The sequence below is a fragment of the Phaethon aethereus genome, assembly GCF_964289735.1.
Source record: "Phaethon aethereus genome assembly, chromosome: 1".
Taxonomy (NCBI): domain Eukaryota; kingdom Metazoa; phylum Chordata; class Aves; order Phaethontiformes; family Phaethontidae; genus Phaethon; species Phaethon aethereus.
In genome coordinates, this window is record NC_138575.1 from 134,508,268 (window position 1) to 134,530,599 (window position 22,332).

Genomic DNA, 22,332 nt, shown 5'->3' on the forward strand with positions numbered 1-22,332 from the left:
TAGCCTCCACTCAGAACCTATAGAGATGATTGATAGCTATCCACAGCACTCAGGTTTTGCCAAATCTCAGTAAAGCAACATGAGGAAAAAGAAATGAGCACAAGAATTGCCTAACGGCAGCTTGGTCTGCATTTTGTTGGTCTGGTGAACCATAAACTGCACAGACAGTGCAAAACCTACATCCTGAAGCCTCAAGCCTACCAGACTGTCTCTTCCCAAAAGATGCCTCTAGGTTAAATCAGGTTCTCCAGGTCAGGAGGGTACACAGATTTGACTCATACACTAATGATCAGTATATAACAGGATTTTTTTAATGTATTTATTTTTTATTTTTTTTTTAAAGACTGGGAACTGCCAAGTACTGAGTGCAGCCATCACATACATGGCAGGGGGTCAGCAAAGTCTATGGAAATAATTTGCTTCACCTCTATTTTAATCTTATCCTTATAAAATTGCTTCTCATGACAAAAAGACAACATTTTCTACCTTGTAAAGGTAAGTCATCTGCTGCTTCAGCAAAATACTATTAATTTCAAGAGTCAAGGCAACTATGATATTTAACTACAAACAATACACTGTTTTGCTTATAGGCACCACATGCTTCTGAAAATTAACTTATCTTTTAGATTCAGATAATAGTTTCTGTTTGTAATTTTTAACGACAGTCCTGTAAACACTGTACAGGTGCCCTAATTTGTACTTCTACAAGCCACTCTCTTTGGGATGTGAGGATTTAGTGTGGTGAGGACTGAGGTAATGCCAACAGTGCAAAACCCCAGGTAAAACATAATAAATGAAACAACGCAGTTATTGTGTGGTATAACAGGTGACAAAAAAGTCCCTGAATTAATGAACACGTGATGCAGACGGGCACAGAACTGCACAGAAACAGCTGCGCTGCTCAGCGTATCCTCACAAAGAGCCGCCTTCTGCAGCAGATACGCCATGAATCTACAACATAAGTAATCTTGGGTATTGCCGGATGGGAATAGGGGGTGAGCAGATAATCCGTTTAGCAAAGACACCCACGAACACTTAGGCCTTCTCGTGCTACATCCACACGTAACAACACGTTTCAATTTTTGTTGTTTGTTTGTTTTAAATCCAGCTGCAAAGGAGTATCCCGCACAACCCTCCCCCCCCCGCGATGGAGCCGCGCCGTATCAACTGCCGCGGTCTAAGCGTGCGAGCGCGGGGAGCCCCCTGCTGGCGGAGCTGCGGCACCGCCCCAGGAACCGGCCGCCGCCCCGCTCCGAGCAGCCCGGCCGGAGTGGGCAGCCAGGGCTTATAGGCGGTGCACGGCGAGGTACAGTGGGGTGGGGCAAGGTCCGTTCTCGGGGGTCTCTGCCCTGTGTTTAAAGGAAAACCCTCGATGGTCTCAAGGTAGATTTCAGAAAGCGAATGGTCTCGCTTTCACGCCTAATTTTGAAATACGCTGGTCAGCCTGTCCCACGCTGTGTCTGAGGGGATAAACCCGAGCTTTGGCAGATCCATTAGGCACCACGGGACAGCTTCCTCAAGGGCGTTACCGGCACCGGCAAACTTCATCCTTCTCCTTCAGTCCGTTACATTTAAACCCTGTCTCCCGTGCCGAGGAAATCATCTACACCTTCCTCCCCCACTGAACACACCACAGGCGGCCTCGGGCGAGGCGGTGGGGAGGGGCCCTTGTCCTGCAGCCTCATCACCTGTCTCCCCGGGCTGTGTTTGATGTTTAGGGGGGCAGACCCGGGCCCAAGACCCTTAACGACGCAGAGGAACGTCTTTGCAGCAGTAGTGGCACAAAAAAAAACAAGCAACCAACCCTTACCTGTGCGCGCCCAACGGCTCGCCGCGCGCCCAACGGCTGCCCGCCCTACGCGGGTGCGGCGGGCTCGGGGGGTTGTTGTGTGGGGAGGGGCGGTGCGCGTGCGGCCCCTCCCCACACAACCCCCCGAGCCCGCCGCACCCGGTTCTAATCGATAGGGGCAGTGCCGCGTAAGCTGTCTTACGTGGCGGTTCCATAGTGTAGTGGTTATCACGTCTGCTTTACACGCAGAAGGTCCTGGGTTCGAGCCCCAGTGGAACCAAAGCCTCCTCAAGGTTTTTTTCTTTTCCCCCCCCTGTTCACCCTTAATTTTTCATCATTTCCTTTAAAGCCGGCAATGAGTCTGAGCCGTACCACAGGCCCTCAGCCAGCTAACCAAGGAGGCCGCAAAGACCAGAGGCAGCCATGGTGGCAGCCGGGAGAAGCGGCCTGTGCCTCCTCCCACGCAGGGCCGAGAGTGTGTAAGGGCAAAGGCTGCAGCCCCATGCGTCCCCAGGGAGCTGTCTCTCTGAGGCAAAAAGCAGCACTGGTGCTTTCATCTCTGTGTTTGGAGAAGTGTTTGAGCTCTGGGGAAAGGCCAGCACTCTTCACAGTACACAGCGAGCGAGCGTGATTAACTCTGTCCTTGTTTTCCCCTGTGCTGTGTGTATCATTGTTTTTATTAATCGGGAGAGAAAGGGCCACCTCAGCTTGCCTTGGGGCAGTTTAACTTTTGAATTACAACGTGTTGTCTAATTTTGCACATGCAAGCCTTTAGAAAAGGGTAACTTCTGGGCATGGATGCTGCCATGGCATCTGTCTGGGTGTGGGAGCCCTAACGAGTGCTCAGGCCAAGACATCTCTGCAGGAGGAGGAGGAGGAGGAGGGTCCCTCAGCTCCACTGAGCTGGAGTTTGCTCTTGAGTCTCTTTGCAGGATCAGAGCAGGAGGGTGTGATTTGCCTATCTTAAAGATGAAAGAGAAAAATTGGCTTAACTTACTTTAATCAGGATCTTATTAAGAAACTTATCTTGATCATCATCATCTTAAGAAAAATATTAACCTTTGTCAGTGCTTGCTCTTACTAAAGAAACACTCCAGGGTACGGAGAAGCTGCAGTTAGAGATTGCAGTGCAATCCAGGGATATCTGGGCAAGGTTGTAAAAGCTCTTTTGGATAGAAAGGACCCATATGTCACATAGTCAGACCTAGCAGGATAAGGTCGTAACATGAAGCACTGTAAAGACACTGAGGGCCTGTGTACCCTGTAGCCTGAAAGTGCAGACGTACTCAGGTCTGGCTTTCCTCTGCTTAGCTCAGTTAGAGGCATGTGCACAGCCCACGGGAGGTGAAGCTAAAGTGTTGTATCCTGCTTCTCAGGTAAACTTCCTTCCACAGCCGGGCTCCTTCAAGGATACAGGCTCAAAGCTGAGCCAGCTATAGCCAGACTTCTCCTAATGTAGTATATGCAAACTTTCAGTGTAGGTACTTCCTATCTAATAGGGATGGTGATCCCACAGTGCCTATCCTGCCAACAACAGCCACAGCTGCCCCACATGGCAGGGAGTGGGTCTGATCCTGCTGGCCAGCACCGGGTAACTATCTGCATCGTGTTTTCTTACAGTGAGGAAAAAGGCTCCTTTTCATAAGAGGACTTAGGCTCACACTTCAGACTTGTGGAAAGAATATTTTATTTCACGAGCCAGATCTTCAGCATGTGTAGACCATCGTAGCTCCATCCATTTCAAGGGGATCCAGCTCCTGACGGTTTGACTCAAGCTCTGAAAGAGTTGGCAGCCTTGCTCTCGGCACGTCAGTATCCTGCTTCTGAGAGATGCCTGTGGCTCACATGTACATGTATAAACGTGTGCACTCCCTAACTGTGCTAAAACCAAAGCACCCCAGTCACACATTTGTGCTGAGACGTTGTGCGTCGTGCCTGTTCAGCCCCCAGACGCATGAATGTGTGCACGTCGCTCTGATTTAGCTGTCTGGCAGTCTGGGGGAAACACGAAATTGCTACATGGAATTGCGCTTCTCTCTTGCACATGAGCACTTTTGCCTCCTGCTTCTCCTCTTGCTTTTGCCTCCTGCTTCTCCTCTCCACACTTGCACATGCTGCCGGTCGGTTATGCGCCAGGGAGGGCTCCGTGCCCATGTGCGTGTTTTAAGAGCTCGTGGATGCACAGCTCTGCCATGCTCAGAAGCAAATTCATTTCAGGAGAAAGCTATGGGCAGAAAGTGTTAATTCTGCATAAGATGCTGGCATGGGGCTCCTCAAACAATGCTGAGCTATATCCACATCTTTTAACAAAGCAAGGCCGAGGTACGGACTGGAGCACTGGCCTCTGGTCATCCATGCTGTTTAGTTCTTAGCAAACTCCTGGTAAAATTGTGGCTCAGGCCAGCTAACCTGTCTGGGGAAGGACACGTGCTAGGGAGCATCCTCAGTCAGGGCGTTGAAGAGCTGCCACTTGGTGTGGTTCTTCCTCCTGCCATCCCAGGGGCTTCACACCCTTACATACCCCTGTGCCTTCATGCCATGCTCCTGGAAATGTAAGCTGTAGTCCCAACTTCCCGGACTAAAAGCATCCCGATGGTGCAGGGTGGCCTTTGTATTATTTCCCTTAATCTGGGGGAAGAAAACACACCAAAATATCTGAGGGCCATAAAAACATACAAAAATGTCTTAGGGCCAATGAGACATGACCTGGACCTGGAGAAGATGCGTGGCCAAAAGAGTGAATCTGCCCAGGCAGTTTCTGCCCCTGTTTTACATAGCAGTGTGGATTTCATCAAACTGTCCTACTTTGGATGGTTTGTACCAGGCACAGTTTTGTTCCATAATTTTTTGAATTAGTGCCAGGCTAATTTTTATTCTCTTTTTTTTTTTTTTTTTTTTTTAAATAAAGGGCAAATGTGGCCCTTTCTGGTGCTGTATTCTGTACTGACTTTAAAATGTTTTCTGTCTTCGGTACCTGAAAGTATTTGTATGCTTGCTAGGAATTAACTACATGATTCATTTAGTAATGTTGTCTGCAGTGGCAGCATGGTTTTGCTGTTTATGGTTATAAAAATGAGGGACCATCAACAACATTAGAAACAGAAGGTCTGAACTGCATAGTATTTATAAAAAGAGTCTTTAATTTTAAGGCTTTTCTACTCTTTCTGTGAACCAGTTTGATTTTTTGAAAGCTACAGACAAATTTTTAAATAAAGGCTGCCTTTTTTTCTGTGGGGGGGGAATTTTATAACTGGGGAGCCACCAGTCTTGAAGGTGTCCCTTCAGATGAAATGCTCTTTGATAATAGCTGTGCTATTTCTGAACATGATCCCCGAGCTATTGCATTTCTTACACAAAATCAAGACCTATTTGAAGGGTGGAGTTGACCATAAAACAAGCTGATTTTAAGCTTCTTGGGATGATGGGGAAAGAATCTGGTTTTGCTTTTTAAAAATACGGTAGGTGATTTCTCTCTGGGTGGGCAGCTCTGCTTCCCGGTGACCTGTGCTTATGAGACCATAAGGCGAGAGGCTGAAACCTGGTCTGGTTTTCCAAGAGATATGAGGATGAAGGTATTTAGAGACTTTTAAGCCGGGATTTTCTAGCCCATGGGATTTAGATACCAAGTGCTCACCAATGCAGAGAGGGAATAGATGTATGAGTGTCTTCAGCAGCTCTGGAAATCTCTGTCTCTGTGGCAGCCCATTTTAGACCAGATAGCAAAGAGAGGGAGAGAGCAAGCCTTGCCTAGATACTGTGTAGAGGCTGGAGCAGGGTGCCGCACTGTGGCGGAGGCCCAGAGGCTGCCCTGGTAACCTCTGTGAGGCTCACGTCTGTTCACCCCCTGCCTGGACCTTCTGGTGGGTCTCACTGCCCTGAGAGAGATGCTGCGTATGAGCGTGAGGCCTCTGAGAGAAAAATCAGGAGCAGCCCCCTGCCCTTAGGAAGGTGACCCCCTTCCTGATGCCTGGGGTGAGCCGCTCTGCTTGCTCTCCCTGCTGTCCGTTGATGCTCCCCAGTGTTTGGGGTGAGCTGGCCCAAGGCCATGAAGCATGGCCGTGTCTGTGCAGGGGTCTGCCTGCGATAAATCATCTTCTACCTGAGGGTAGATTAAAGCGGGAAAAGTTTTGGGTTGAGGAGGTTAAACTGCTTGAGGCTGAGCAAAGCAGTGAGTCCCCTTGGCAGAAGACTCGTCCCATCCATGTTGCATGCCCTGGCGAGGCTGGGATTCATCGGTGCTGGAGGTGTGGCTGCAGCGGGATGCCGTACCTGACATCCCATTTACGGGGCATTCCAAATTTGTGGGTGAGGTGAATCCTGCCCAGGGATCTGTTTCCAAAACGTCAGCATCCTTGTTTGCGCAGCATTTTTTGAATGGATGTAGACCAGAAGACTAGAGACAGGTCTAGCTTAATTCAACAGCAGCCCACGTGATCTATGCAGTGCTTTAATCTATTCCCTGTGCATACAATCCCAGATCTTTTGAAACAAAGCAAGCTGCCTCTGAAGCAATTGCTTTCAAAAACCTCCATTAAAAATTCACTGCTAATTGCACATAATTAACAGAGATTGGAGGAATGGGTGCAAGATCTGCTGGAATCATGAGCAGTCTATTGTTGCCTTGAATCTGTCAGTCGTTTTAAAATCAAATGTGTAACTCTCTTTGACGTAAACTGGTTGAGAGGATGCTATAGGGAGAACTGTTAGCAAAGAGAGGTTTGCTTTTTTGATTTGAGATTTTTACAGCTCAGCAAGTAAACAACTGCTATTTCTGTTTGATCTACTAATTGCAGTTTTCAGCCCCTTGTAATTAGGGGACTGAAAGAGCAGTAGGCCAGGGCAGATTTCAATGCACAGCTATTATTGGGAAAGACATTGATAGTGTACAGGTAAATGATTGGGGTGGAAGACAATAAATACATACTACATTCAACAGACTATATACTACATATATTTTATAAGCATTAGACATCTGCATTTCTGTGGGGGGTATATGTGGTTTCTGGGTAAGTGTATCCTTGTTTATTTGGGCATATGTCTGCACACACGATCAGATTTGCACTCAAGAGTGTCAGTACCTGAGTACTTTTTACCTTTTAAAAACTGTTACACATGAGACAACGTCTAGGACGGAGCTTGACAGTAATAATTGTGTGGTTGGCTTGATGGTGCTTGATAAGATCATGAGAATGGAGGAGAGTAAGGTGCTTAGGCAATGCTTAAGTTAATCTCATGCCTTCCCCACAAGCCAAGCAGCACACTAAGGAACTGTTCCCAAAAGAGGAAGGAAAAGATGCGGTTCAAGATGGGGACCATCCTGCTGTCTCTCCTTTTCTGGTACAAAGGTACGCACTTGCCTCCTGAGAGGCACTTTCAGATGTCCCTCTTTTTGTATTTCTTGTTTCATCCATGCTTCTTTCTTCTGCGAGGGGCTGTGGGGTACAGAGCAAGCTCTTCTTTATGTTCTCAGGGAGGCATAATAATTCAGGGAAAGGCAAAATTGTGGGGGAGATGTGTAATTTATGTACATGAGTGAGCAGCGTTCTTACAGCTCTATGAATATTCAGTAGTAAAACTCTGTTTCACAAAATAATTGCACTGTAAAAAAATTGCCATGTAATTTGTCAAAATATGAATTTGCAAAGAAAATTGTAGTGCAGCTGAGCCAGTGAGTAAATAATAATGCTGATTTGAAAAATGAGGTACAGTCTAACATGAAAGACTGCTCCTTCATTAATCAAAACTCTTGATTAATCAAAACTTGATCATTTTGTCTAGCAGCAAGGCATTGCTGATGGAGATACATTGACTTTTTTTAAAGGCTCTTTCAGGTATTTTGGCCTGGAAAAGACTTCCAAAGGCACTTTAAGAACAAAAAGCCATCATAAGTCAAGAAAATGGGAGAAGCGTTTATCAGTTTTGAGGCTTTCTCAAATTTACTTTTCAGAAAAGTAGCAATGATGGCAGGTAAGCAGGAGCTAGAAGCAGCCAGAAAATTCAGGGTCAGGTCTCCTTCCATTTTAATTAACCCAGCTGTGGAAGGAGGAGATAATTTTCTGGGTTGTGTTTGAACTTTTGGCTTCATTGAAGGCAATGGCAAAGCTGCTATTATCTTAAAAAAGGCTGAGATTTCTCTTGCTAAGTGCTGGGCAGTATCTACCAACATTGACGTGTGAATAGAGTATGATCTGCCAGAACGTGGGACAGATTTACCAGACAGTCCAGCTTTTCCTCCACGGATGTTGAATCCTCAGTGTTTTGCTTTGTCTGTTTTGTTCTATCCTTCTCTGTTTCCACTGAATATTTTGGTCTACCAAATTTCATGGATCGGAAAACGTTCCTCAACTAGCCATGCCTTCATTTCATCCTATTGTGCTTGGCTGTACCCCGCTCTGTCTAATTAATAGGTCTTCCTTTTAATTCTCCAGCAAATATCTGCGTTCTTCTCATACCTTATCTCTTTGCTCTCCTTTGTTTCATGTGGGAAGGATGCTGGTGCCTGAGTTTCTTGGAAGACTGTTTTTAGCCAGACTCCAGCATTTTTTTCCCAATGGGGGGCATAACTGCAATTAGTCCTTACAATGTGTTCATACCTTGCTCTGAATCCCAGACACAACTCACTTTTAATAGACACCCACACATCAGGATATTTTCGGAGAGCCTGCAGTGAAAAATTACTTGCAGGATCACTTTCCAGGCATCACTCCTTCAGTATTTAATTAATTTTCTTAATTTACTGGTTTTCTCTGCTTCGTGGTCCAAATGTCCTCTTCTGGATGAAGAGCAAGCAGCAACCCTTTGCCCAGGTCCCCCTCACACTCCTGCCTCTCCCACCACGGATAAGATGCTGCTAGGTCAGTCCTCCAAGCCACGTGCACCGATGCCACGATAAGCTCCTTAGCTTATTTTCTCTGGCAGAGCAAGTGGCTTAGAGGAGCACCTCCAGCCCCCGCGCCTTGGCTGGGCTTGTGTTTGCCGGGGACAACACCGCAGCAGCAGCAGCATATGGTGCAGCAGGCAGGCTCCTGCGACGAGAGCCGCAGGCAGCTGCCGGGCCCCCTCCATATGGTGAGGGGGAGCACCTCGAGCCCCGGATTGACATGAATATGCTTTTAGCACATTGAATGTGACATGCCTGCGCCGCATTACTCCATCCGTGCTTACTACACGTAGGGGAATGAGCACATCTTAGCAGTTTAAAAGAGTGGATTTATTTTTTTTTTTTCCAGCTTTGGGAAAAAAAAAACAACAACAAAAATCAAAGGCCCAAACCTGCCTGCGGGTCACAGTAAATAACATCTTTAGTGCCGTCTTTTGGCATAATCGATGCATCTAATGAAATTACTATGCAGGCAATGTTCTGCATAGCTCTAAGCAGGAAGGAACAAACGCGCCAATAAGATCAGAAATTGCCAAAAATTTTCAAAGGAGGACTTTGGGGAAAAAGATAATTATACACCTTTAAGGAAAAAAGGAGGAAAGGTTGATTTTTTCTGAATTATTTAAGTTTTTCCCAAATATTTTCACAACATAAAAAAAATTGTGGAAACATTATGGAGACAGCAGGCATAGAAGAGAAATGAATATGAATTACAAAGGTATAATTCATTATTTAAATATGTTTTTTTCTATCAATCACCTTCAGATAAATACCGGTAAATATTAAATGAGACACAATACAAATGAATGAAAATGGAAAACAAATAAAAATCATGCAAACAAAGAAAATGAAATGGAAATGAAAATAATAAACCCATGAAAAATCCCCACAAAATGAACGAGGAAAACAGCAGCCGTGTTAAAGCACGAGAGAGGAGCTTAACAGAAAGCATGAGCCCTTCTCCCCTCTGCAGATGGATCCTCTTGCGGGTCCTCTTGCCTTCAGTCTCTGGCTCCGACCATGTCGGTCAGTGATCAGCAGAGATGACTCCTCGCAGGCTGATGCGTGCCGGGGCGGTGGTCCCCTCCCGGGGGTGCCAGGGCCAGAACATCATCTATGGGGGAAACAGGCTGAGCATTTGGCCCAGTGTGGCTTTGGGTGGTGAGAGCCCCTGGATGAATGCCCTGCTTTCACCAGGCCAGTCTGGCTCCGGAAATCTTTGGGTAGACACAGATCTGCATATGCCCTGAGGGTCTCTGCCTGCCAGCATAGCTCCCAAGGACCATTTAAAGCCTGCACTTTTTAGAAATAAAGGCAGTGCTTGCACCACAGAGTCCCTGTGGAACCTGCTTAGCTCGGCTACTGAAAAAGCCCTGGGGGAAAAATGACAAAACCATGAGGCAACTGGGTGAGGAGGCTAATCCTGCCCAGGGGACCTGGGGACGGGCCAGGGCTGCAGCAGGGGTCCCTGGGGCCATCGCCACCAGTGCAGGGGCAAGGAGAGATGCCGAAAATGCCCCGTGCGACTGTGGCCTGGGACACAGCAGCTTCCCCAAATGCACCTTGCTACCAAGGCTGGTGCAGCCTGATGTGAGTCACCTCACTCGCCTGGCACGATTTCCAGGGCTTGAGTGTAAAAATAGCCCAGGTTAATAATATAGCAACCCACAAACTAGCACCCAATGGGCACAGAGGTGCCACAATGCTTTTTTCCACGTCTCGACCCTCTGTGTTGCTTACATACCTCCTTACCTAACTCTGCTTCCTGACGGTCCCTAACTGGCGCTCAAGGAAAACAGGGACTTGCAATGGTTTGCCTTTCAGAAAGCACGACAAAACCATTGCCATTCATACCAGTCACCTCTTTCATTTCTGTGGCAGCTTTTCTGGGGCTCCAGTCACATTTTTCTGTTTTTTAAGCTGTTTTCCTTTCCCCTGCCCCATGGCCCACACGTGCAGAAAGGAAGCAGGTGACGTTGCATCACGGAGGGAGTGCTCTCCACTAGGAGATGGAATGAGAAAATAATTTTGCTCGTCTCTCTGAGCTCTGTTAAACTGAGCTGCTGCTTGTAGAGATGAGAAGCAAAATTAACTATTTTCCAGCTGAAGCTTCTAGGCCACCTAAATCGTAAAGTCAATGAACAAAGTCATTAACATTTTCCACATACTTTGCCAGCAGTGATCAGGTTTATGTGAGCTTATTCTGGTATATCGAGTGATTGACATTTATTCTGTGTTTTATTTTATTTCTGTTTTATTTTATAATGCGCTTTCTCATGCTTGTATATCTATCACTAATTCTAGCCACCCTAAAAGAAGGTCGCTTGCTTTATAGTCAGCACATTCAATATGATTTCTTAGACCTGACCTTATCAAAATGTGCCCAGCCTTTTGCCGTGTTACTTCTGCCAACACTTACCTTCCTCCTTTCTTTCTCTTGTTTAACTGTGTTCTTAATGACTGCAAATTTTCTGAGACATGCAGTTAACTGTTCCTCCCATTAAAATGCCAGTAGCTGAGCCTCCTTGCTACCGCTTGCCCCTTCCCTTCCCCAGCTACACCAAGATGTAACTGCTGCTTTAGCCCACCTTCACCTCGGAAAACCCATGTCCTCCCCATCCCAGCATCCCAAGACTGCCTCTGTCAGCTCTTTTCCTTGTCCCCCAAACCTGGGACAGTCCCTGGCATTTCTCTTCCCTCCATCCTGTCCCACGACACGTGCCACGCAGGGTAGCCCTGGGGTCTGTGCTCCAGCCCAGCCCCACTGGGATGGGTGCTTCGGCACAAAATCACCTTGTGGCTCTTGCCCAAGCCCTGGTCCCCAGACGCAGCACTACGAGGCAGCATTTGTGCACGGCGGTACGCTGGGCACACCACGCCGCAGGGCAGGATGGAGGAAAGGCACATGCCGTATCTCCCTGCCTCTCACAAATATGCACAGATAATAATTTATTTCACTGAACTGATGGTTTGCTGAATGGCCTGGGGTGCTGCAGGGGCTGTAAACAGGGCTCTTTCCTTTTTTAATGCTTTGGGGTTTTTTTTCAGTCCTGTACTTTTAAAACAACAGCCCCCGGCGGCTGGGCAGAACTTATGACTCTCCCACGAATTGCAGCAATTCGTTCTGTCTGACCTACAATTATCAATTATCTTTGTAACCTTCCTTGAAGGCAAACACACTTGCTATAAAAGCATGCTGCCCATCACATTTTTAGACTATTGGCAGCCAGCTTTACTCTTCATTTCCTTTGTAGGACAGGGCCCATCACAGCTGTAAACACACCAATATATCAATTGCTACTTTTTCTGGCCGGCTGCAGGCAAGGGCAGCTTTTCGTCTCCTTTCCTCTCCCGATGCCAGGGCTTATAAGGCCGCACTGCCCAGGCGGGACGTTTGGCCCATCCGCTGCCGTGCTTAGCCTAAGCCAAGCCTGCCGCTCCCCTGTGCCGCGGGCTGCGGCTGCCGGCGGTCGGATGGCCGAGCTGCTCGCAGGAGTGAGCCCCTAGCAGTTAACCTCTTTTAGCTCAAAAAGGCAAAGCTGGCCTCCTATTTGAGATGTTTAAACCAGCGAGCCGTGCGGCGAGGGGTGGAGGCCCCCAGCTCTCCAGGGACAGCCGGAGGGGCGGCACGCCGGCGTCCCTCCCTGGCACTGCCTTTGCGCCACTGCATGTCGCAGGGCTGACCCAATAACACATTGCATTGAAAAAAGGGCTTTTGTGCTTGAAAATCACACCCTTGCTTGATTTGCAGTAATGTCCCCTGGCTGACAAGCCTAAAAGCCCTAAAAGCCACTCTTGTAGCTCAGGAACAGGCATGGCTGGCCAGGTGCAGCCACCCAAGCAAAGCCAGGGTGGTCAGGGTAGGAGGGTTTATTCCTGGTGATTGAGCAGGTGCTACCATACACCTACCCACCTGAAGACTATTCCTTTTTTTTTTTTCTGTTGTTTCACTCGCACTCATTGGATTTCCAGCTGCATCTGTCAATGAGGTGCCAATTTTTGATCTTGGCTCTGAAATAGCGGGGCAGGGACTCAGGAGGTCTGTTGAAAGGCTCAGCTTGGTTCCAAAGCAATACCCCTACATCAGCCCGCTAATTCCCATCCCCGTTGCTCACCACAGGCACGCGGTGCACAAGAGTAGGCTTCTCCACAATACAGTCTTCCTCATGCTGGGCAAATGTACCTGACACACATGTAAGTAAGTAAGTAAGTAAGTGGGCTGCTGGTATGCACTGGAAGAGAAGAGAGAAGTATTTTATTCTACACAAAGTGTATTCATTTGCTAGTTTGTTTACCAGGTTTTGCCTGTAGCTCCTAAAGTCCACTGGCAGCACCCACGGTGCTGCAGGGGAGCCAAGGCAAGTATTTATGCCGAGAGCTGCAGGCACCTTTGCTTTCACCTCTGCCTGGCTCCGCTTACCTGTCAGGTCATTGCCAGGCAAAAGTGCATTTAACCGCCAGGAGGAAAACACAAAACGACCCACAAAAGTTTTTCTGCAAAAAGCAGTCTTTTAAAGGTGAAAATAAAGAGGTTAAGAAACACGTAGCGAGCGCACGCCTCTGAATGAAGCTCGAACGCCTGCAGACGGGAGGAGCCGGGGCTGCAGCCCTGCCAGCTCACACCTAGGCAGTGGGGACGCGTGGCGGGCCGCGGCGGCTGCGGAGCCGGGCTCCCACGTCCCCGGGTAATGAAGCTAGGCCTTGCAGCGGTGCTCCCACGGCAGGGCACCCGTCCCGCCAGGAAAGGCCACCGTGGCATGGGCCGGAGGGGCAGGAGAGGCTGCTGCCAGCCCGGCTCCCATGCCCCCAGTGCCAACGCTGCTCCAACAAACCAAGCATCGAGCGGGCAGGAGATGCGCTGCGTGGCTTTTGTTGGCAAAGGCAGCACAGTTTTGATAACTGATGACGTCTCGGTTTGTATCGCATTGATCTGATGACAGGCAGCATTAACTTAAACCACCCTCACGCTGACTGGCACAGCACAGCGGTGGCAATGCGCTGCGTGGCCTTGGGCTCGCACCTCTGCCTTGGGTTTCTTGTTGTACAATGGGGTCACGGGCCTTGGCTGGGAAACATCTGCGCTGGGAAAGGTGGAGCACGGTGCCACGCGTGGCCTCCGGCCTACGCTTTCCAAGAATCACAGAATCATTAAGGTTGGAAAAGACCTTTAAGATCATCAAGTCCAACCGTCAACCCAACACCACCATGCCTCCTAAACCATGTCCCGAAGTGCCGCATCGACACCTTTTTTGAACAATTCCAGTGATGGAAGAGACCAGGTCCGGAGACGTGCACCCACATTTTCCTGCTGAGCTCGACAGGGTCTGGCTGTCGCCCTGCCTCCCTCTTGGGCCTGACTAAAAGCCATGTCTTTTTATTGTAGGCCGACGTTTATTTCTTCTGCCAGGGCTGATGCCTTGGGTTAATGTGGTAAGTTCCCAATGCCAGAAATGCTGCCCTGGGACACTGAAGCAAAGGAGGCCATCTCTGTGTTAAAGGAATTTGTTTTTTTTTTAATTTCTTTATAATTTTATTCTTTGCTGGGGTCTTTCTTTCAGACTCTTGATACGTTCAGGCTCAAGGAGCAGTTGCATTTCAATAATAAACAGAGCTTTGTGTATAGTTTATATTTCAGCTGATTATAATTGCACAGTGTCTGTGAGTCTTTTGAGATGAAACTTGCTATAGAAATGTGAGATGTAAATTCCCAGCATTAACTGGAGCTTCCTAGGCTCAGCAAAGTGGCAGTGTATGAATGAATAAATCATAACTAGATTTCAGTGAATAATTCAGAGTCTAATTCATTTGGTGATAAGATCCTCTCTTTCTACTGTTTGGAGATGGTGGGTTTCTCATGGCTCCTGTACGCAAGTTTTTACCTGGTCAATAGTGGTCCTTAGTGACTTGCAGACTCTCTACCGGTGTTGAAAACACAATGTGTGACATATGATTTGTGTTGATGAGTTATGAGCAGTCATGGGACTATTTTTTTTTTAAATTATTTTATTTTCATAGTTGTCTGAGCACCATTCTGCCAGTCCAAATGCTATTAACATAGTCTGCTTTGGACTTCACCGGGAAGTGGGAGGGTCCTTTCAGCAAGGAAGGGTCTCATAAAAAGCCATTGCTCAGTGACAGGCAGGAGAAAAAACAGGTCAGGTGGTACAAACATAGCAGCTCTTCCTCTCCGGCCACAACCACTGTTTTTCTCTAAGAAAGAAAAGAAAGGGAGTCTTTTGTATGTAAGATGGATTGGGAAGACCTATCTACATTTTGTTTTTCTCCATCCCATCCAGAGGGATTGATGCCAGGCCAGGCACCTCGCGGGGTGACCCATCTCCTCTGAAGGTACTGGGCATTTGCAGTGGTGCCAGGCTGGGATTTCACCCTTGGGCTTCATCACCTCACAAGCTTTAAGAGCAAAATGGGGAAGGGAATCTGTGGGGCAGGAAGACAGCAAAAAAGGATAGGGGCAAAATTAGCTGTAAAGCAGAGGCATGGGTTTCTCCTCAGGGTGTTTCAGGCATATCTGCTCAGAAAGAGGAGATGTCAAAGGCATCAAAACGAAAACGCAGTGGAGGAGCAGCACTGACACGGGCACATGCAGCGCGCTGCTCCTGCCCACGTCCTCTTGCTTTCCTCTGGCAGTCAGCTTGGGGAGGCACGTTAGATTCATCAGTCCTTCCTCAATTTATTTGTAGCCAGCTCAGGAGTAAATCTTCATTGCATTTTTGCTTTGATGTTTGCTTGTGGCATCTTTGTTTCTGATCTCTCTCTCTCTTCTTCCCTCCACGCTCGCTGCCCCAGCTGCGCTGGCCCTCTCCCCAGGAGAGGTAAGTCTCTCCGGCTGGTTTGGCTGCTGGGTAGATGCCAGGGGCCCGGGCACTGTCTGGCTCTGGTGGTCTGAATCCAAGGGGGAGTGGTCCCATGTTTTGTGCCAGGCTGGCACGAAGAGAGGGGCTCAGAAAAAGTGCAGCAGCCCGGGCGGGCGTGAGCATCTGTCTAAGCTTCGGGACTCAGATTTATCGAGTCCTGTTGTCGATGACTATGTTGATTTAATACTGGCTTTTTACCTTCCCTTTAGGATGAGAGACTGGAGCTATGGCACAGCAAGGCTTGCAAATGCAATTGCCAAGGAGGTCCTAACTCGGTGTGGTCCAGCGGGACTAACAGCTTAGCCTGCATGCCAGGTAACGGGCCAGTGCGCTTTCAGCCATGTTTGTCTGGTGACTTTCAGCGGCTTCCCCCGTTGCGCCCGGCATTGCAGAGGTGGCACGTTACGGTGGTACTTGTTCCAAACCCAGCTGGGGCTGGGGAAGCTGTGCCAGTGGGGGTGCAGCATGGCCCTGTGCAATCGGGCACTGGGGCGGCGGCAGCAGCGGGGGCCATGCCTGGGCCTCGGCTGGTCACCCAGGGTGGCCCAGGCTGGCTGGTGCCGGCGGGCGCTTGCTTGCCATGTCCCTACAGCCCCTGGCACTGGTGCTCCCAGAAAGTGCCCGGGGCAGCTACCACCGTGTGCAGGGTTTGCTGTAGCAAACCTTTTGTACCACTCAGGCTGATTCTCCCTTGCTGCAGTTTAGCTAGTGACATCTTCTTCTCTCCCCAGGGGTCAAGAAAACAGATTAGTCTTTCTTTGCAGCATGTTTTTAAAAAGTAAAAGACCACAATCATGTTTCCTTTGAGTTTGCTCTGGGCTGCCCCTGCCCAGCAACTTCAGCCGTCCCTCATAGATCATGTTTTATAGGTTTCTGACCAAGCTCTTTCCTCGTTATTCTCTGCAATTCCCACATTTTCCCTGATGTGTTACCCCAGCAAGGCTTTGTCCATGCCCAGCTGATCCTCAGGTTTAGCTCACATGTCCCACAGAAGCTGCACTCCTGTTCAGACCTCTGTCAGGCAGATGTTCAGAGGTGTTCACCCCCTCTGGAGCTGGGTGCTAAAAGTGGTACCTGCCTCATGCCTGCTAGCAACCACCGCTTCCCAGCTCCTGCAAGAGCCTGTGCAACAACTTGAGGTGTGTTTTGCTGTCCCTGAGCTCTCCAGGGAAGATACACGGGGGAAACAGTCACCCCAGAGCTCAGCGTTTGGCATAGCTGCCCTGAAGGAAGAGGAGGTTAAATGAGTTACCCTGGAAGAGCTCTGAGTGGAAGCCAGGACAGGCTAGAAAGCAAATAAAAACGTGTATTGACAAGAAGACGGCACCATTGGCAGAGCTTGCAGGCATATACAAACAGAAACGAGAGGGGGAAAACCCCAGGCGTTTCTATCCCACTCTTGTGTTGGACCTGAAGGTTTCCCTCCTGCGGCGTGAGGCAGCTGACAAGTGCAGAGACTTTCCACTCACCCTTGCCAGGCCACCTGCTTCCCCTGAGCTCTCCCTCCGTGCACCCTGCTCCTGTGGAGGCCATGTCCACCTGGGGCCTGCCCAGCTTGAGCATTGCCCACAAGCTTCTTCCCTGCCCAGAGAAACTACAAGGAAAGGATTCATCTGCTGTGCATGGGTGGTGTCTCACCCCCAGGGCAGAGCAGCACCAGACATCCCCAGTAAAGGGTCATGGCTTCTCAGGCTCTGTCATTCCAGTGTCTGCAGCTGGTATCTCCTCCGGGCTGACTGCTGGGGCAGGTGTGAAGAGGAAGAAGGCGTTTGCTGGACACAGACCCTGTGATGCAGAGGAATCACTTAGAGAAGGTCCAGAAATGACACTTTATATCTCTTGGAGAGTTTTCTCCAATCCCTTATGAAAGAAACCCATATGCACTACGCCAAACATGAGTCTGAGCTGGCATGGCCCTGCCCGAGCTCACCGCTCCCTTTGAAGGGGCTGGCCACCACAATGCTGTTTCATCGCAGGATCATCACGAAACCCACCTGTGATGGGCAGGCCCCTGCAAGTCCTTGCATCCCTGTCTGAGTCTCTCTCCATTTGGAAGATGCCCCCCTGCACCTGCACATCCTCCACCTGTAAGTGTATCCCTTTGCATGGAGCTGCAGTAAAGCATATTTTGGACAAATGGAGATTACTGCACACTCCAGGTCGCCATGTAGGATCCCCTGCTTCCTGCAGCCCTGGCATCATGCACAAAGAGCAGCATCAGCACGCTCACACGTACCGCAGAGCCTCGTGGCAATGCCAAATCATAGCCGGCCCAGAAGAGATCCCCAACCAACCCCTTGGGCAGTCTTTCTTCTCATGGTGGCTTACCACCAGCACCTATGCCTGGCATGCCACCATGGCACCACTGTATGCTTTCTTGCTGTTTAACATTGAGAATGTACAGTTCTCCATCCGAAGCCTTGCTACAGCCTGGTACCACCCTACTGTCATTTGCACCAAGGAATCACAGAATCACAGCATGGTTTGGGCTGGAAGGGGCCTTTGAAGATCATTTAGTCCAACTCCCCTGCCATGGGCAAGGACATCTTTCACTAGACCAGGTTTCTCAAAGCCCCGTTCAACCTGACCTTGAACAATGATGGGGCATCCACAGCTTCTCTGGGTAACCTGCTCACTATCCTCATCATAAAAAATTTCTTCCCTATGTCCAATCCAAACCTACCCTCTTTCCATTTAAAACTGTTGCCCCTTGAAAACGAAGGGAAGGAAAGGAGACACAGCAGGTTGGGTTGATCCATCCATGGCTGAGGGACAGGTGTGTGAAAGGAGCAGCTCTAGGTTTCCTGGCCAGGCTAGGTGTGAGGGGTGCTCTCACACATTAGGATTACAAGGCTCAGTAATGAGAACACCTTCCTTGACTAATGAAGGCTCTTCTCCCGAATAATGAATGTTGTCACCATATCTCCCAGCTGTCTCTCTCCCCAGGCAGGGGGGTTTTGCATTCTCCTCGCCCAGCCCAGCTCAGCCGCGGCAGCGTGGCCCGGCGTCCCTGCTGCTCAGGGGTGGTTTGCAGAGCAGCCATGCCGAGGTCCGGCAGAGCTGTCGCCGGCAACGCTGCATGAGTTCTCTCCAGGTCGGCGGTATCGGCTGAGCCGGTTTGGGGGGCGGGGGGGGGTGAAACCAGGCATCTGTTTCGTAGGTCCCTGCGCATGGCACAGCCGGACGCGCCAGAAGGTGACCTGCTAATTGCATTACGGTTGTATGGTCTGAGGATTAGTGTTGCTAAAAGTAAAGTTACGTGGTGTTTGAGATAAGCCTGCCGAGTCGTAAACGTGCAGGGCCACCCCCACCCAGCCGCCCTGCTGCACAAGAGGGGCAAGGGTTTTTAATGCGGTGGAAAAGCGAGATGTTTCCGTGCCTGGAGGAAGGTGGGACGGTGGCTCTGCGTTTTCGTGGGGAAAAACACGTTAATGAGGTACCAGCTGAGCAAGATATGTTAATGAGATATTGATACATACAATATCGACCTAGCGGAGCTTGCTAATGAGGCATTGACCGTGCCGCCGCAGCACTGGCACGTTGCACCGGGGAGGCTGTGGTCACGCTGGGCCCTGGGCACCTGCTGATGCCCTCCCTGCATCGGTCATTTGCGACAGGAGGCAGCACGCTGGTCGGTCAGGCATGACTAAGGCCAGGAAATGACCTACCCACACGTGAAGCTGCGCAGAGCTTTGCTTGCTGCTTTACTGCCGAAACCCATGAAATGGACTACGCTAAACGGGAAAATGTGACAGAGTCACCCTTGGGGGACCACACGTGCTCCATGGGCTGCAAAAGTAGAAAACTGCTGCCCGTGATATAGATGTGTGCCCAGACAATTCCCATCTGACACTTATGAGCACCTTTTTCATGTGTATCTAGAAACATACTGATAACCTGCTCACATAAAAAACGATCATATAAAAAAAAACTCAACTAGATCCAGCTACTATGCAGGCGCTCTGTGTGGCAGCATCACCAAAGGGTTGCCTTCCAGAGCACCGTGTGGGGACCCACCACAGAAAGTTTTAATGATGAATGAGTATTTCTGCCCCTAATGGTTTTGCAGCCAGCGGGAGTCTTGCTGAACTTCTCGCTATTGCAGAAGACTGTGGGATCAGGTTTGGTGGCCTGAAAATCTGAAGACAAATACTCAGATGTAGATCCTTGAGCCTTCGGCAGAGCCAAGCATTACACTTCACCGGCAGCAGAGTACCCGCAGGTTTTCTACAAGGCAAGATCATTTCCAGATACAAAGACAGTCCCCATAGCAGAAAGTGCAGAACATCTGAGGGTGCTTGTGGAGGGATGATCAGAGCAGGCTCAGCAATTTTGCTGTGCAGTCATAGCCATAAATCCAGACAGCGAATGGTGGAACAAAAGGAGATAAAGCCAGCAAGAAAAGTCATGCCAGGCATTTCTCAATGACCAGGCAGAGGCTGACAGCCTGGAGTCTGGATCCAGGTCGATGGATCCAGTCTGGATCTGCTTCCACGTGCTTGCAAGAAGGAGATTCAGACTGACATCTGAATAAAACCTTCCCCCCAAAATGCTGCAGGCAGCACAGGTTTAGGAAGTTCAGAGAGCGAGGGAAGAAATTCATACAAGAGTTAGAAATGAAGACCCCCAATGGCCCCTGGGCAGCAAATACTGCAGGGGTTGCAGTCTGGGTTTAAGAGCATCCCCAGCACCCTGGCCAGGGAGGTCAGGGAACAGCGAAACCATGGAGGGTGTTGAAAACAAGTGTGCAGATGCAACCAGGAAACGAAGGCAGCCACTCCTGGCCTTATGGTAGCAGGTTTTTCCCTGGTTCACAGAGTGCCCCTACCACAAGCCCCTGGGCTTCGAGTCCGGCACCGTCACCCCCGACCAGATAAGCTGCTCCAACCCCGAGCAGTACACGGGCTGGTACTCCTCCTGGACAGCCAACAAGGCCCGCCTCAACGGCCAAGGCTTTGGGTGAGTCCGAAAATGCCTCCCTGAGGGGTCCCGTGGGTGGGTGGGTGTGGGGGGCTGGGGCAGCGTGGGAGCAGGAGGGACTGCCGGGGAGGGCAGCGGTGGAGGATGAGCGGGGCCGGCGGTGTCCCCCCAGGTGCGCGTGGCTCTCCAAGTACCAGGACAATGGGCAATGGCTGCAGATCGACCTGAAGGAGGTGAAGGTGATCTCAGGGATCCTCACGCAAGGGCGCTGCGATGCTGACGAGTGGATGACCAAGTACAGCGTGCAGTACCGCACTGACGAAAACCTCAACTGGGTTTACTACAAAGATCAGACCGGGAACAACCGGGTTGGTAGACTTTGTGCTTCAGCCACTGGTGGGCTGGGGGGGCACGTTTGGTGATATGAAAGCATTGAGTCTCAGTAGGGAGGTGCCCCAAGAGGGGTTCCTGTGGAAGCAGCAGGGTGGATGGGCCCAGTGCTCACCCCACAGCTGGGGGCAGCATGGAGGGGGGTGTCCCCCCACCGTGGTAAGAGCAAGTGCCACACTGACCAGCCACAGAAGGAAAAAATGCATTTTTTTGCTAATGATGATGGTAGAGTCTAGGATAAACTTGGCAGGATGGAGGCATTAGCTGGCATCGCAGGGGAAGCGGCACCTCCATGGTAAAACCCCTTTCTTGGCTGGGGCCGCACAATCTCAGCCGTGCCTGGGCACTGCAAAATGGGGGCTCCTGCTCTTGCCTTAAGGCCAGGACTAATGCACAATGCTGATGCAGAAGAACCCCTGAGACAAAATTCGCAACTAGTTAAGTCACAACCCACCGAGCTGTTTCCATGTTGCACTTAGTGGTTGGTTTGAAGCGAAAAATTGCCCTGGGGGGACTCTACAGTGATGCCCGTGGGCTTCGTGCAGCCCAGCTGGGCTGGGGGATGCCACAGATGCTGCCTCCCAGGCGTCCTCGGTGTCCATCCATGGGGATGGCCCCGTCCCAGCGTGGGAGGCTCTGGTGGCTTTGCGGGGTCCCCACAGCCCCGGGGAGATGCTGAGCTTTCTCCAAAAAACAGATCATGGCAGTGGGAGACATGGCAGTGTGGCCAAGCAATGGGGAAGGGTCCCCAAATACAATTTTTTGGTCTATATTGGCACGTCTGGGAGCCTGACTCATGAACTGCAAACAGCCAAGGTCAGGCACGCTGACTCCAAACACGTGGAGGAAGGCTGGAGGAAGGCGAATGAGAGAAAATGGGGTGAGATTAAGTCTAGCCTAACCAGAAAAAATGGAGGAACAAGGAGGGAAAGTCACTTACGCAGAAAACCCAATCAGCATGACAAAAATATTCTGCACCCTGATATTTTTCAAGTCTTCTATTTTGAGGGTGGGGGAGGGGGGCCTTCCTCCTCCTCTGCTCTGCACAAGCACCTCAAATTCATGAGGCAGGATTTCCAGCCCCTTAATCCCCCCCCCCCCCCCCCCCCCCCCCCAGGTTTTCTACGGCAACTCGGACCGCTCGTCTTCGGTGCAGAACCTGCTGCGGCCGCCCATCGTGGCCCGCTACATCCGCCTCATCCCGCTGGGCTGGCATGTGCGCATCGCCATCCGCATGGAGCTCCTCGAGTGCCTGGGCAAGTGCGGCTGAGCGCCCGCCGCCTGCCCCGCGCTGTCTCCCGGGGTAGGTGTGTAGGTGTCCGCCTGTGCAGCCGCCCCGCCTCACCACCGACGCCTGCTGCGGCCGCGGTCCTGCGGTGTAAATGCCCAGCCTGCAAAGGCGAGGGCTCTCTTGAATAAAATGTTGCTTCGCACCATGCCTGGTGATAAAGCTAAACCCTGCTGTGACCCTGCTGTGA

General features: G+C 50.2%; 1 protein-coding gene across 1 annotated transcript; it reads left to right on the forward strand.

The window, feature by feature from the left end:
- Positions 1–7,082: 7,082 nt before the first annotated feature.
- Positions 7,083–22,290, forward strand: RS1 (retinoschisin 1; the record flags this gene model as incomplete). The annotated part of the gene is made up of 6 exons (XM_081999085.1): positions 7,083–7,134; positions 15,477–15,502; positions 15,754–15,859; positions 20,362–20,503; positions 20,637–20,832; positions 21,972–22,290. 6 exons carry the CDS (start codon positions 7,083–7,085, stop codon positions 22,122–22,124), a joined length of 675 nt encoding a protein of 224 aa, XP_081855211.1. The 3' UTR covers positions 22,125–22,290.
- Between the last annotated feature and the right edge of the window lie 42 nt (positions 22,291–22,332).